This window comes from Ooceraea biroi, chromosome 10 (assembly GCF_003672135.1).
Source record: "Ooceraea biroi isolate clonal line C1 chromosome 10, Obir_v5.4, whole genome shotgun sequence".
Lineage (NCBI taxonomy): Eukaryota > Metazoa > Arthropoda > Insecta > Hymenoptera > Formicidae > Ooceraea > Ooceraea biroi.
In genome coordinates, this window is record NC_039515.1 from 5,935,854 (window position 1) to 5,951,923 (window position 16,070).

Here is a 16,070-nt window from a genome sequence, read left to right on the forward strand (position 1 = left end):
AGTTGAAAAGTGCCAAAATGGTGGAGCTTAGAACACAAAAGTACGATTTTTAGGCAAAGTTGTTGAACTTTTTCATGCAAAAATAATTGTTTAACTTAATGTTTTTATGAATATTAAAGGTTCATCGACGATGGGAATTCATAAATAACGAGAAAATATTTCAATTTTTCAGTTTGGATGAAATTTGGAGGCAGGAGAATGCTCACCAATTTGCAATGCCGGCTGCACTAAGATGCCTCCAGGACGACCTCTACAGGCGATATATTCAAATCAACAAATAATTTTTTTATCTTTAAACATGTACTAATAAATGCATCAAAGTTTTATGCATTTATTAGTACATGTTTGAAGATAAAAAAAATTATTTTTTGATTTGAATATATCGCCTGTAGAGGTCGTCCTGGAGAAATCTTAGTGCAGCCGCGTCGCCGGCATTGCAAATTGGTGAGCATTCTCCTGCCTCCAAATTTCGTCTGAACTGAAAAATTGAAATATGTTCTCGTTATTTATGAATTCCCATCGTCGATGAACCAAAGAGAGAAGAAAAAAGTTGAAAAGTGCCAAAATGGTTGAGCTTAGAACACAAAAGTACGATTTTTAGGCAAAGTTGTTGAACTTTTTCATGCAAAAATAATTGTTTAACTTAATGTTTTTATGAATATTAAAGGTTCATCGACGATGGGAATTCATAAATAACGAGAAAATATTTCAATTTTTCAGTTTGGATGAAATTTGGAGGCAGGAGAATGCTCACCAATTTGCAATGCCGGCTGCACTAAGATGCCTCCAGGACGACCTCTACAGGCGATATATTCAAATCAACAAATAATTTTTTTATCTTTAAACATGTACTAATAAATGCATCAAAGTTTTATGCATTTATTAGTACATGTTTGAAGATAAAAAAAATTATTTTTGATTTGAATATATCGCCTGTAGAGGTCGTCCTGGAGAAATCTTAGTGCAGCCACGTCGCCGGCATTGCAAATTGGTGAGCATTCTCCTGCCTCCAAATTTCGTCTGAACTGAAAAATTGAAATATGTTCTCGTTATTTATGAATTTCCATCGTCGATGAACCAAAGAGAGAAGAAAAAAGTTGAAAAGTGCCAAAATGGTGGAGCTTAGAACACAAAAGTACGATTTTTAGGCAAAGTTGTTGAACTTTTTCATGCAAAAATAATTGTTTAACTTAATGTTTTTATGAATATTAAAGGTTCATCGACGATGGGAATTCATAAATAACGAGAAAATATTTCAATTTTTCAGTTTGGATGAAATTTGGAGGCAGGAGAATGCTCACCAATTTGCAATGCCGGCTGCACTAAAATGCCTCCAGGACGACCTCTACAGGCGATATATTCAAATCAAAAAATAATTTTTTTATCTTTAAACATGTACTAATAAATGCATCAAAGTTTTATAATGATCCGCTGTATAGTTTCTCCAAACAAATTCGTAATATTATACCTTATTTTCAGCGTTCTAAAGCAGGCTCGCCCCTTAATTAGCGGGCGTCGCAAGAGAGAGGAGATTGACAGAAAACGTAAATTGAAATCATTTACATGTTAATGACTCAATTGAGCAGCCGTTAATTCTCCACGACTGGGGCCGTACGAAATTTCTCGCCCGTGCATGCGTTCACGTCGACATCGTCCTCGAGAGCTTTCGCATTCGCGAGAAGTTTCCGCTCATCCTCGGCTTGTTTTTTTCCAGCCTCGACGTCCACGTCGTCCCGCAGCATACCTTGCTGCAGGAAGTAATTCCGCAGGTTTTCTCGCACTTCCTGGCAAAACTTATCGCGGTTAGCCTCGACGTACCGATACACGAACAAATCAGCCCCGGTAATGATAAAACGATGATTGAACACGTCGATGCGCGCGCCAATGAAGAAGTCCCGCGGCGTGTAATACTCCGGATCGTCCCTTCCCGTGCCCGGCTTTGGTACGCGCCGCGAGGACAGGAAGCAGCCCTCGTGCCGGCCGGAATTGCGCTTCTCGATCTCGTTGATCCGAACGGCACCGTCGCTCAGATTGTACTCCAACACGAAGTCGCGATGCTCATCCTCCGGATGCGCCGCGTCCATCCGCGCGGAATAGCGCAGTTTCTTCGGGAAATTCGCCAGCTGACGAATGACGTTCTTCCTTGGCGCTCTCGGCAGGAAGGAGAGGCAGCTGGCATACGTATCCTCGGGACTGCCGAATTTTATGTGCGGCGGCACGTCGTGCCTCGGCGCCGGCCTCTCCGCTCTCGTGGGAAGTGGAACCGCGCTCGGTTGCGGCGTACCCAGCACGTCGGAGTAATACTTGCGCGTAAAGGCGTCGCAGTCGTGCAGCAGGAAGCTCCGGCCGAACAAGAGAATCGTCTCGCCCAACTGTGCGCGTCAGATTAATTAAGCTGCGTAAATTACTCGATTAGAGAAAGCAAGTGGACTAACAAATGACAACAATTACTCTAAAATCGCGCGGTGTACAGTACTCGACGACTTCAGGATCACCATACTCCATGTAGATGCTCGGATGCCGGGCCGGCAGATTCTTCCAGTCCTTCGGCACGCGTGTTCGCCTGAGTAGCATCGGCACGGGGTCTTTGCCGTCGTTGCGCTCATGTATCTCACCGATCGCTACGGTGTCGTCCGTCGGAAAGTACATCACCCGGTAGCGATCGCCGTTCCACGTGGCATCGAACGACAACACCATGCCGTCGTATTGGAGAAAGCGTCGCCTGGGATCATCGATGATTGTCGTCGTCGGTGTCGTCGTTGACTTGATGTTGCGTTGCTCCGTGTAAGGATCCACGGGCAGGCTCTCCCTCTCACCCACGTCGATACCCTGGCTCGTCAGGAACTCTTTGGTGAATGGGTCGCAGTCGACAATGTGATAAACAGTCCCATAAATGCCTGCGGGAGACGCATAATTTTTTTAATGAAAAATTCGTTTGTTATGTTGTCAATATATGAGAAACAACGATCTCGTTGTACACGTACACGCGTCAATTCCGACGTTGAAGTCTTTCCAGATAAATAAGTCTCCTTTGGCACTCTTTCGAACTCTGTCGCGCCTCACCAGCTTTCCCTGCTGGAAACCGGCATTGTCGACCACAGGCTCAATCACACAGAGCGTATCGTCTTCCAGATAATAAATAATGTTTACGTGGCGCAGGCGATAATGCTCGTGCGGAGAATTCAAGACTTCCTGACGAAAGTAGGCCTTAAAACGTAGGCACTTTTGTGCGAATACTGCATAATGGGGCACGAATCGTCGATACGCGTGGCGAGGCAAGCGACCGTAAGTTAGCGATGGATCGTACCTGTTGAATTGAATATAATTAATCAGTATAAAATAGAATAGAAATCGAATAGGATGCGTAAAGTTGAGAAGAATAGAAACAAAATTCATATAACAGTTACCCAGATAGCCAAGTCTGCCGAAAGCAGATGATGCTAACTATCTGCTATCAACTATTGCCAGCCAAAAGACAACAAATTTGATACAGAAGTTTGTTGTTAACGATTAATTCGACAAATTGGTGCCAGAAATGTAACAGAGCTTGCTCACAAAACCTAAGAACAGGTTGGCGGCAGAAACCGAGCAGAATCCGCAAACATGGCTCGAAGTCGGATTGTCGACAGAAACCGAGCAAGATTTGCGCGCGCGGAATCTAACGGCGGATTGGCAGCAGAAACCGAACAGGATCCGCAGCTTTTGACAGTATTCAAATTTACACGGCTATGAATATGTGTTTTCGCTGCGCACCGCTATGCGGTGCACGCGTCGAGTTCTTGCTCGATGTTAAGATTTAGCCTACAGTTATATAAGTTAATATACGCGCCTTGGCACGATAATATTAATTTTTCTGAACATTTTTGCACTCGCGGCACAGAGGCTCCCATGGACAACGTCCACGTAGTTCACGCACGGCACAAGCAATCTGAAGTTCGAAAGCGAAATTCGGACTTCGGATTAGAACAAATTAACAATAAGAGAGAGATTACGCAACGAACTGTCAGAAAGACACATCAAGCCAAATGTACTTTAATTGAACAAACAAACAAATGCGTTCTTTTAACAATTTATAGTGTGTTAAAAGTAAACACATGCTTTAATATATCGTAAATATGAATGGCCAAAAGCTGCAGATTCTGTTCGGTTTCTGCCGTCAATCTGCCGTCAGATGTTAACAGATCCTGCTCGGTTTCTGCCGCCAATCTGCCGTCAGAGTCTGTTAGCAGGTTCTGCTGGCAGATCACTATTCTAACGCGGACATAACGGATGCCAATTTGCTATCAACTTCTGCAGTAATCTGTTGTCAATCTGCTGGCAGATTGCACACATTTTGCTTACCCGGATAGCCAAGTCTGCCGAAAGCAGATGATGCTAACTATCTGCTATCAACTATTGCCAGCCAAAAGACAACAAATTTGATACAGAAGTTTGTTGTTAACGATTAATTCGACAAATTGGTGCCAGAAATGTAACAGAGCTTGCTCACAAAACCTAAGAACAGGTTGGCGGCAGAAACCGAGCAGAATCCGCAAACATGGCTCGAAGTCGGATTGTCGACAGAAACCGAGCAAGATTTGCGCGCGCGGAATCTAACGGCGGATTGGCAGCAGAAACCGAACAGGATCCGCAGCTTTTGACAGTATTCAAATTTACACGGCTATGAATATGTGTTTTCGCTGCGCACCGCTATGCGGTGCACGCGTCGAGTTCTTGCTCGATGTTAAGATTTAGCCTACAGTTATATAAGTTAATATACGCGCCTTGGCACGATAATATTAATTTTTCTGAACATTTTTGCACTCGCGGCACAGAGGCTCCCATGGACAACGTCCACGTAGTTCACGCACGGCACAAGCAATCTGAAGTTCGAAAGCGAAATTCGGACTTCGGATTAGAACAAATTAACAATAAGAGAGAGATTACGCAACGAACTGTCAGAAAGACACATCAAGCCAAATGTACTTTAATTGAACAAACAAACAAATGCGTTCTTTTAACAATTTATAGTGTGTTAAAAGTAAACACATGCTTTAATATATCGTAAATATGAATGGCCAAAAGCTGCAGATTCTGTTCGGTTTCTGCCGTCAATCTGCCGTCAGATGTTAACAGATCCTGCTCGGTTTCTGCCGCCAATCTGCCGTCAGAGTCTGTTAGCAGGTTCTGCTGGCAGATCACTATTCTAACGCGGACATAACGGATGCCAATTTGCTATCAACTTCTGCAGTGATCTGTTGTCAATCTGCTGGCAGATTGCACACATTTTGCTTACCCGGATAGCCAAGTCTGCCGAAAGCAGATGATGCTAACTATCTGCTATCAACTATTGCCAGCCAAAAGACAACAAATTTGATACAGAAGTTTGTTGTTAACGATTAATTCGACAAATTGGTGCCAGAAATGTAACAGAGCTTGCTCACAAAACCTAAGAACAGGTTGGCGGCAGAAACCGAGCAGAATCCGCAAACATGGCTCGAAGTCGGATTGTCGACAGAAACCGAGCAAGATTTGCGCGCGCGGAATCTAACGGCAGATTGGCAGCAGAAACCGAACAGGATCCGCAGCTTTTGACAGTATTCAAATTTACACGGCTATGAATATGTGTTTTCGCTGCGCACCGCTATGCGGTGCACGCGTCGAGTTCTTGCTCGATGTTAAGATTTAGCCTACAGTTATATAAGTTAATATACGCGCCTTGGCACGATAATATTAATTTTTCTGAACATTTTTGCACTCGCGGCACAGAGGCTCCCATGGACAACGTCCACGTAGTTCACGCACGGCACAAGCAATCTGAAGTTCGAAAGCGAAATTCGGACTTCGGATTAGAACAAATTAACAATAAGAGAGAGATTACGCAACGAACTGTCAGAAAGACACATCAAGCCAAATGTACTTTAATTGAACAAACAAACAAATGCGTTCTTTTAACAATTTATAGTGTGTTAAAAGTAAACACATGCTTTAATATATCGTAAATATGAATGGCCAAAAGCTGCAGATTCTGTTCGGTTTCTGCCGTCAATCTGCCGTCAGATGTTAACAGATCCTGCTCGGTTTCTGCCGCCAATCTGCCGTCAGTCTGTTAGCAGGTTCTGCTGGCAGATCACTATTCTAACGCGGACATAACGGATGCCAATTTGCTATCAACTTCTGCAGTGATCTGTTGTCAATCTGCTGGCAGATTGTACACATTTTGCTTACCCGGATAGCCAAGTCTGCCGAAAGCAGATGATGCTAACTATCTGCTATCAACTATTGCCAGCCAAGAGACAACAAATTTGATACAGAAGTTGTTGTTAACGATTAATTCGACAAATTGGTGCCAGAAATGTAACAGAGCTTGCTCACAAAATCTAAGAACAGGTTGGCGGCAGAAACCGAGCAGAATCCGCAAACATGGCTCGAAGTCGGATTGTCGACAGAAACCGAGCAAGATTTGCGCGCGCGGAATCTAACGGCGGATTGGCAGCAGAAACCGAACAGGATCCGCAGCTTTTGACAGTATTCAAATTTACACGGCTATGAATATGTGTTTTCGCTGCGCACCGCTATGCGGTGCACGCGTCGAGTTCTTGCTCGATGTTAAGATTTAGCCTACAGTTATATAAGTTAATATACGCGCCTTGGCACGATAATATTAATTTTTCTGAACATTTTTGCACTCGCGGCACAGAGGCTCCCATGGACAACGTCCACGTAGTTCACGCACGGCACAAGCAATCTGAAGTTCGAAAGCGAAATTCGGACTTCGGATTAGAACAAATTAACAATAAGAGAGAGATTACGCAACGAACTGTCAGAAAGACACATCAAGCCAAATGTACTTTAATTGAACAAACAAACAAATGCGTTCTTTTAACAATTTATAGTGTGTTAAAAGTAAACACATGCTTTAATATATCGTAAATATGAATGGCCAAAAGCTGCAGATTCTGTTCGGTTTCTGCCGTCAATCTGCCGTCAAATGTTAACAGATCCTGCTCGGTTTCTGCCGCCAATCTGCCGTCAGAGTCTGTTAGCAGGTTCTGCTGGCAGATCACTATCCTAACGCGGACATAACGGATGCCAATTTGCTATCAACTTCTGCAGTAATCTGTTGCCAATCTGCTGGCAGATTGCACACATTTTGCTTACTGGGTACTTACTCCACAGGGTCTGGAGCGTCGGCATACCGAACGGATGCTGCGTCTGTCGGCTTCCTTCCGATGCCGTATTTAGTGTCGCGTACTACAGGAAAACCATTTAGGACATCGAGTTTGTGTGGCAATTTGTAATCCCTCACCTTATGGAATAATATAAAGAACTTAATTATATATTCTTTTACGACCTACTACTTGGATTCGACTTCTCGAAATGATAAATTGACAATCCACGTGTTCTTTTAACAGATTCGCCTATAAAAAAACGGAAATACGCAACGCAATTGTTCGAATACTCACACTGACGTCTCGAAAAGTATATCCCGGTAAAAGGGGCAGACCTGCCATACTAATGTCAAAATATACCAACGCAAAAACTCAAGACGAATCTCCGTGTCAAAGCGGACATGTCGCGACTCGCGACTTATTTATACCTTGAACTTGAACGCATCTCTATAACAACGCGACTATCGATTTAATTTTATCGCCATGGTATGGCCGTAGAATCCCCTATGATCCTGAATCCTCCCTTCATTATTATTATGATTATGATGTTTAGCTTGCAGAACGGGCACTTGAAAAGAGAATAACGCAGTTTTTTTTTCTTTGACCATTTATTTGCTCAGAACTTATTGACGACGATAGGTATTCGGATGGTTTTCTGCTAAAAGAAAGAAGTCTCACGCGACTGCGTAAGATCACAAACTCATTGTCTGGCGGAAGATCGCCATGCAACCGGCGGACAGGCACCCGGCCACAGGCACGGTAATCAGCCATGCGAATGCGATATTACGGAATAGCCGCCACGACACTCCTTCGCCGCCGCGCGAGGCCCATCCCACGCACACCACCGATCCCACTTTGCAGTGCGTTGTTGACACGGGTAGACCAATTTTACTCGCTAGCAGGACCGTCACCGCGGCGCCCACCTGTAATCAAGCGTTTCGCGTCGTAGGAAAATTCCACAAGGAGCAAAGTTGTTTACACGGGCGAAAACAAACATTTTCGGGAAATTATGAAAATTTTATATAGCCGATTGTCCTTCCTAGTACGTGATACAATATTCACCTCTATGGCGAATCCAGTCGTAGGGGTGATACGCGCCAAATCCTGGCCCAAAGTCCGTATCACTCTACGTCCCCACACCCATAGTCCCGCAGCAATACCTAGGCCGCCGTACAGCAGTATGAGTAAAGGAGTCCCGGCCTCTTGCCGGGCCGAGCCTTCGGCGTAGACGGCCCACAGCCCGATGAGCGGCCCGATAGCGTTGCTAACGTCGTTGCCGCCGTGCGCGAAGCTGCCGAACGCCGCGGTGAGCACTTGCAGGAAAGCGAACAGTCTCGATACCTCTGGCTGTTCCTCATCTACGCCGGCTACAATTAAAATTCGATTAGTTCGTCGTGTTTGTCGATTGTTTATGTTAAAACTTAGTAATAAAGGAGACTGTACCGTCTGCCTCCGCGTTTTCCGCATCTACCTGGGTAGACATCAATAATGGACTCTCGCTACTGTTACCGCGCAACTGCGGCACTACCGTCAATTCTGACTTTGCGTTGCCGTTGCTGCTGCTGTCGCTGCAAGGACCCTCCGAGATCACCGACAACACCGTCGTCTCCTTTTGGTCCTGGCAGGCGCCAAAGTGCGTCGTCGTTGTCGCCGCCTTCTCAGCGTTGTCGCGCGATACCAGCAGTATCCTCCTGTTCTGCCACGGCACCACGAATACGTGCACGATCAACGCGACGAGCGAGCCCAACAACAAAGCGGCTATCAAACTACCCCACCATGGCATCTGATCCAGCATTAACACTGAAAAATAAACGATCAAACATCATTCGTCAAGTCACGACGTTCTTGTTTCAATTAATCGGTTTCTTTACTCGTATTAGGAGTGTGATTTAGTTTTGAGGGTTTTGCAACAGATGGCTGTAGTGTCAGTTTGTTCCAATAGCTGTTTCCGATAACTGTTGTTGCTTACAGTGTTGACATTATCCATGACATTTAGTAGCATTATAGCAATAGATGCAATAACAGTCGTGTTTGTATCATCGTAAAAATGCAACTTCCGAAACAGCATTTTCGACATGCGTTGCTCTTGTTTTTTAATCAAAAGAAAACTGCGGCTGACGGTTATAGAATTCTTGTCGAAACTTATGGTCATTCTGCCCCATCAATTAAGACGTGTGAATACTGGGTTTAGACGCTTTAAAAGTGGTCATACTGATGTAAAGGACAAAGAACGCTCGGGACAACCAAGAAAGCTTGAAAATGCAGATTTGCAAGCATTATTGGACGAAAATCCAACACAATCCACTTCAGAACTTGCCAGAGCATTAAATGTTGATCGTACAACAGTTACCAAACATTTACATGAAATGGGAAAAATTCAGAAAGAAGGGAAATGGGTTGGACATCAATTATCGGAAAGTGCCATTTGAACATTTGCATTTCGTTGATCGCCAGGCAAAAAAAGAAGAGTCTTTTGTCTCGGATTGTTACTGTGGATGAAAAGTGATCTATTTTGATAATCCGAAACGCAGAAAATCATGGGTGGATCCAGGCGAACCATCAACATCCACTCCGAGACGCAATATTCACGGTTGAAAAGTAATGCTCCGTATTTGGTGGGATAGTGTACTATGAGCTGTTAAATCCGCACGAGACTGTCACGGCTGATCGTTATCGACACCAATTGTACAAGTTGAAGCAAGCATTGCACCAAAAACGACCACCAATTGCGAGTAAACGACGGAAAGTGATTCTTCTTCGTGACAACGCTCGACCTCACGTTGCGTTATCAGTGAAACAAGCACTATTAGAGCTTGAATGGGAAGTCTTACCGCACCCCGCGTATTCTCCATGCAATTATTATTTGTTCCGGTCGATGCAACACGCTTTAGAGGATACACACTTTTATAATTTCGAAGAAGTGCGAAAATTCGTCGACGAATGGATCGACTCAAAAGAAGAGTCATTTTATCGTGGTGGAATCCATCTCTTGCCAGAGCATTAAATGTTGATCGTACAACAGTTACCAAACATTTACATGAAATGGGAAAAATTCAGAAAGAAGGGAAATGGGTTCGACATCAATTCTCGGAAAGTGCCATTGCGAACCGGTTGAACATTTGCATTTCGTTGATCGCCAGGCAAAAAAAGAAGAGTCTTTTGTCTCGGATTGTTACTGGGGATGAAAAGTGGATCTATTTTGATAATCCGAAACGCAGAAAATCATGGGTGGATCCAGGCGAACCATCAACATCCACTCCGAGACGCAATATTCACGGTTGAAAAGTAATGCTCTGTATTTGGTGGGATAGTGTACTATGAGCTGTTACATCCGCACGAGACTGTCACGGCTGATCGTTATCAACACCAATTGTACAAGTTGAAGCAAGCATTGCACCAAAAACGACCACCAATTGCGAGTAAACGACGGAAAGTGATTGTTCTTCGTGACAACGCTCGACCTGACGTTGCGTTATCAGTGAAACAAACACTATTAGAGCTTGAATGGCAAGTCTTACCGCACCCCGCGTATTCTCCATGCGATTATTATTTGTTCCGGTCGATGCAACACGCTTTAGAGGATACACACTTTCATAATTTCGAAGAAGTGCGAAAATTCGTCGACGAATGGATCGACTCAAAAGAAGAGTCATTTTATCGTGGTGGAATCCATCTCTTGCCAGAGCATTAAATGTTGATCGTACAACAGTTACCAAACATTTACATGAAATGGGAAAAATTCAGAAAGAAGGGAAATGGGTTCGACATCAATTCTCGGAAAGTGCCATTGCGAACCGGTTGAACATTTGCATTTCGTTGATCGCCAGGCAAAAAAAGAAGAGTCTTTTGTCTCGGATTGTTACTGGGGATGAAAAGTGGATCTATTTTGATAATCCGAAACGCAGAAAATCATGGGTGGATCCAGGCGAACCATCAACATCCACTCCGAGACGCAATATTCACGGTTGAAAAGTAATGCTCTGTATTTGGTGGGATAGTGTACTATGAGCTGTTACATCCGCACGAGACTGTCACGGCTGATCGTTATCAACACCAATTGTACAAGTTGAAGCAAGCATTGCACCAAAAACGACCACCAATTGCGAGTAAACGACGGAAAGTGATTGTTCTTCGTGACAACGCTCGACCTGACGTTGCGTTATCAGTGAAACAAACACTATTAGAGCTTGAATGGCAAGTCTTACCGCACCCCGCGTATTCTCCATGCGATTATTATTTGTTCCGGTCGATGCAACACGCTTTAGAGGATACACACTTTCATAATTTCGAAGAAGTGCGAAAATTCGTCGACGAATGGATCGACTCAAAAGAAGAGTCATTTTATCGTGGTGGAATCCATCTCTTGCCAGAGCATTAAATGTTGATCGTACAACAGTTACCAAACATTTACATGAAATGGGAAAAATTCAGAAAGAAGGGAAATGGGTTCGACATCAATTCTCGGAAAGTGCCATTGCGAACCGGTTGAACATTTGCATTTCGTTGATCGCCAGGCAAAAAAAGAAGAGTCTTTTGTCTCGGATTGTTACTGGGGATGAAAAGTGGATCTATTTTGATAATCCGAAACGCAGAAAATCATGGGTGGATCCAGGCGAACCATCAACATCCACTCCGAGACGCAATATTCACGGTTGAAAAGTAATGCTCTGTATTTGGTGGGATAGTGTACTATGAGCTGTTACATCCGCACGAGACTGTCACGGCTGATCGTTATCAACACCAATTGTACAAGTTGAAGCAAGCATTGCACCAAAAACGACCACCAATTGCGAGTAAACGACGGAAAGTGATTGTTCTTCGTGACAACGCTCGACCTCACGTTGCGTTATCAGTGAAACAAACACTATTAGAGCTTGAATGGGAAATCTTACCGCACCCCGCGTATTCTCCATGCGATTATTATTTGTTCCGGTCGATGCAACACGCTTTAGAGGATACACACTTTCATAATTTCGAAGAAGCGCGAAAATTCGTCGACGAATGGATCGACTCAAAAGAAGAGTCATTTTATCGTGGTGGAATCCATCTCTTGCCAGAGCATTAAATGTTGATCGTACAACAGTTACCAAACATTTACATGAAATGGGAAAAATTCAGAAAGGGAAATGGGTTCGACATCAATTATCGGAAAGTGCCATTGCGAACCGGTTGAACATTTGCATTTCGTTGATCGCCAGACAAAAAAAGAAGAGTCTTTTGTCTCGGATTGTTACTGGGGATGAAAAGTGATTTATTTTGATAATCCGAAACGCAGAAAATCATGGGTGGATCCAGGCGAACCATCAACATCCACTCCGAGACGCAATATTCACGGTTGAAAAGTAATGCTCTGTATTTGGTGGGATAGTGTACTATGAGCTGTTAAATCCGCACGAGACTGTCACGGCTGATCGTTATCGACACCAATTGTACAAGTTGAAGCAAGCATTGGACCAAAAACGACCACCAATTGCGAGTAAACGATGGAAAGTGATTCTTCTTCGTGACAACGCTCGACCTGACGTTGCGTTATCAGTGAAACAAACACTATTAGAGCTTGAATGGCAAGTCTTACCGCACCCCGCGTATTCTCCATGCGATTATTATTTGTTCCGGTCGATGCAACACGCTTTAGAGGATACACACTTTCATAATTTCGAAGAAGCGCGAAAATTCGTCGACGAATGGATCGACTCAAAAGAAGAGTCATTTTATCGTGGTGGAATCCATCTCTTGCCAGAAAGATGGGAAAAAGTTATAGAAAAGGAAGGAAAATATTTTGATTAAGGTATTCATTCGTTATCATATTTAAATACATGCGTTTTTGAGCAAAAAACCCCTCAAAACTAAATCACACCCCTAATTAATACTTACATTTAGGTCCGTCGAGTGCAACCGACAGAACGTTAACGGCAACAGTCAGACCGTACGCTACGGGGAGGATACGGAGACCCTGTTCAAACGGTTTGTTGGATTGAAGCACGAATGTTTTCAGGATCCAGAAGATAACGAAGGACACGAATCCGCTGAGCACGGGGCTGGCGAACCAGGATGCCGCTATGTGAACAAGAGCTATCCACTTTACCTACAAACAACATCAAACACGAGGCAGTTGAGGTCGAAGCGTTTACTCGTGCCACGTCCGTTTGCAACGCAATCGCAACGTGTCGTAGCGCTACTAACCCCGGCGGTACCCTTGCACACGAGCGAAAATCCAACGGTAGCACCAACAATGGAATGCGTACCGGAAATTGGAAGTCGGAACGCGGTTGCCAGCAGTAGCCAGATACCGGACCCGGCTAGACTGGACATCAACCCTATCATCAACTCCTTCTCGTGGCCCTCATACAACGAGACGTCCAGTATGCCCTTTCGCACTGTATCAGAAACCTGGAACGAGTGAACAGAACAGTAAGAGGAACGAAACGATTTCTGTACAGAGTTCTGATTAAAAGATTAAAACAAATAATAGCGTGCACTGCGTGCCTGATTTTCTTAATTGAGCGGAACGAAACGTTACTCACCTTATATCCTATCAGTACGGCACCGGCGATCTCAAAGAAGGTCGCCAAGATGCAGGCTTGGAATATCGTGAGCACCCCGGCACCGACGCTCGTCCCGAAGCTGTTGGCGACGTCGTTCGCGCCGATGCCGAACGCCAGGATGAACGCTACTATAAACCCGACCACTACTATCCAGATTAAGCTCTCATCGTACGGTATACTCATTGTTCCTCGCTTAGCTTAAATCTACTCTGCTTGAGCTTATGGTGCGCGTGTATCTATGAGTTTATCCTCCCGCTACTCATCCATCCATGCGCATCCGTCCAAAAACTGGTAGGCATACATAGTTAATCGTCCTCTACGCTTCCGCAACAATTAATATATCGGTTTCGACGACTTAAGAGGACTTTTCGCAGCAAGGAAGAGCCTTTTCTTACGTATGGCAACGTGTTATCAATACATGTGTAAACGCTTATGCATCAGAATATATATCCTTTCTATATACACTCAAATATATATATATATATATTCTTTCATAATATAATGCAGCTATATCTTCATTGTAGCCCTAAGTCGAAACCGCGTTTCGATCGATTCTTCAATAGTTTTGTACATGTAGCAGAGGTAGTATTTTGGCGCAGCACCTGATTTGTCTAACATTGTGATGATTTCGTCACACATTCGTTGAAGCACAATGTCGTGAAAATACTCGTACGAGGAAGGCTACTGACAATACCTCGTTACGATAGGGATAACGCTCTCCCTCGGATCGGTATTGCGATCTGCGATCTTCGAATCTTCTTCGCACTTGGCTATCAGCGCTCTCCTCACGTGGAAACACGCCGACCTCTGTATCCCCTGCATCTGCAAACCACGCCGTACCGTTTCATTAATTCTTTCATCAACTTTTCACTTTGCAATAAAAATTTCGTGTTATATAATTATAATACAGAAAATATACAACGTCAAAAAGGAAAGAAATTACAATATTAATATATCATGAAAGAAACTACGTGTATAATAGTACTTAATTAAACAGTTTATTATTGCATTCGAAAACAAAAGAGAGAATGTTCGTTACAACAAATTATCAGAAAGAAAATGTGATTACATGATTAAAATTTGAGACTCGACAGATTTAAAATTCGATAATAAAAATAAGAAAAATTATAAATTCAACGAGATTTGAATCCTGATTTCTCGAGGGGATTAATTTTGATATCGCGACATTTTCCCTGCTGCACCAAGATAAAATCGAAGCCGGCTGAACGCAACATTGCATGCGCTCGCGCGAGCGTTGCACGATCGTTACACACTCCGAACGATTTTTCTTCCTTCCATGACATTTCGGCGAGACTTACGTCATCCCCTGAGCTCAGAGGAATGCTTTTCGAAATAACATCCAGAATCTCTTCGGAATTTTCACACCGAGAAACGGTGATTTTGAACGTGGAAAATAGCGTCGAGAACGGCAACGATCGAGGCTACCCCACTGACACTACCCTGTACAAATCTCAACGCGAATCATGAGTCATCCACTGCGACTCGATCTTGGGAAATATAGCAAAGCAACGAGAAGGCCAATAGCGCGTCGTTACGGCCATAAAGCACCCACGAAGTTCACGAAAGCATCCCTCGATCGCCGGCGCCGACGGGCCGCGCTTGGAAAGAACTCGCTGAACAGGATCTACCGGATATGCGGAATTTCATGCGAAATTTCCGACGCCGCCGCATCATCAATGGTGATTTTCGACCGACACGCAAATGGCCAATTACTTTTTCCTTAAACGTATGGACGTCCCGTCGATGAACACGCGGTGATGGACAGATTGCCAGGGGGGTGAGTCGAGGACAAGAATCTCTCGATTTAATCCTCCGTCGATCGAACCGTCGGAACCCCTCGGAAGAGGCCGACCGGAGCGATGGAAATTCCGCTTCAACGTCGGCGAGACTCGGTTACCACGTGCGGAATCATTTCCGTGCCGAGCGGCGCGTGTCGCGTCCTTCGGCGCGTTCTTGGCACGTCGGTGGTCGGGCGAAGGGGTAAGGGTCGTCGAGAGACGCGCGTTAGCCGGAAAACCACGCTACCGCGAGGCGACACGAAACCGCACTCGGCGTTAAAACTTTGGCGGCCGCTCGCACTCCCCTCGGTGATGCCACGCTCGAGTCCGCGTGGGGGTGAGATATTGATCCGTCAGTTTGCCCGCGAAACTTACCTGCCCCTACGTGTGCCGCGGAGAATGATGCTCGCGGACGATCAATGAATAATCCTCTAGCAGCGAAAGCACGGTCAGCTTTCGTCGGGACTCCCTCCCATTTGCTTCCTTTTTGAGTTTCCGGACGGTCCGTTAGGACGGCGGCATCGATACTGAGAAGCAAATCGAACGGAATGTTAACCGTTTGCTGATACTGAGAA

At 44.5% G+C, this 16,070-nt stretch overlaps 2 protein-coding genes across 5 annotated transcripts; both read right to left on the bottom strand.

The window, feature by feature from the left end:
- Positions 1–1,422: 1,422 nt before the first annotated feature.
- LOC113562811 (EF-hand domain-containing protein 1-like) lies at positions 1,423–7,493 on the bottom strand. The gene is made up of 5 exons (XM_026973308.1): positions 7,446–7,493; positions 7,152–7,288; positions 3,064–3,307; positions 2,452–2,913; positions 1,423–2,372 (listed from the first exon to the last, which is right to left on the bottom strand). The coding sequence occupies exons 1-5, from the start codon at positions 7,491–7,493 to the stop codon at positions 1,590–1,592; spliced, it is 1,674 nt and encodes a 557-aa protein (XP_026829109.1). The 3' UTR covers positions 1,423–1,589.
- Positions 7,494–7,740: 247 nt separating this feature from the next.
- On the bottom strand, positions 7,741–16,033 carry LOC105286189 (sodium-dependent phosphate transporter 2). Of its 4 annotated transcripts, none has more exons than XM_011350948.3 (7): positions 15,871–16,033; positions 13,676–14,518; positions 13,335–13,541; positions 13,026–13,236; positions 8,595–8,951; positions 8,214–8,518; positions 7,741–8,074 (listed from the first exon to the last, which is right to left on the bottom strand). In XM_011350948.3, exons 2-7 carry the CDS (start codon positions 13,877–13,879, stop codon positions 7,844–7,846), a joined length of 1,515 nt encoding a protein of 504 aa, XP_011349250.2. In that variant the 5' UTR covers positions 13,880–14,518; positions 15,871–16,033; the 3' UTR covers positions 7,741–7,843. The 4 variants fall into 4 exon arrangements, with proteins under 4 accessions (XP_011349250.2, XP_011349251.2, XP_011349247.2 ...); XM_011350949.3 differs by lacking the exon at positions 15,871–16,033 and adding an exon at positions 15,615–15,804; XM_011350945.3 differs by lacking the exon at positions 15,871–16,033 and adding an exon at positions 15,431–15,804.
- Between the last annotated feature and the right edge of the window lie 37 nt (positions 16,034–16,070).

What these genes read in the sequence shown, in the direction of transcription:
- LOC113562811 (XM_026973308.1), bottom strand. Translation starts at nt 7,493, where the DNA reads ATGGCAGGTCTGCCCCTTTTACCGGGATATACTTTTCGAGACGTCAGT. An exon ending in GACGCTCCAGACCCTGTGGA is followed by an intron (nt 3,308 to 7,151) that starts GTAAGTACCCAG and finishes TCAATTCAACAG; the next exon opens with GTACGATCCATCGCTAACTT. An exon ending in GTTTCCAGCAGGGAAAGCTG is followed by an intron (nt 2,914 to 3,063) that starts GTGAGGCGCGAC and finishes CATTAAAAAAAT; the next exon opens with TATGCGTCTCCCGCAGGCAT.
- LOC105286189 (XM_011350948.3), bottom strand. Translation starts at nt 13,879, where the DNA reads ATGAGTATACCGTACGATGAGAGCTTAATCTGGATAGTAGTGGTCGGG. An exon ending in TGCACTCGACGGACCTAAAT is followed by an intron (nt 8,952 to 13,025) that starts GTAAGTATTAAT and finishes TTTATTTTTCAG; the next exon opens with TGTTAATGCTGGATCAGATG. An exon ending in CGACTGGATTCGCCATAGAG is followed by an intron (nt 8,075 to 8,213) that starts GTGAATATTGTA and finishes GCTTGATTACAG; the next exon opens with GTGGGCGCCGCGGTGACGGT.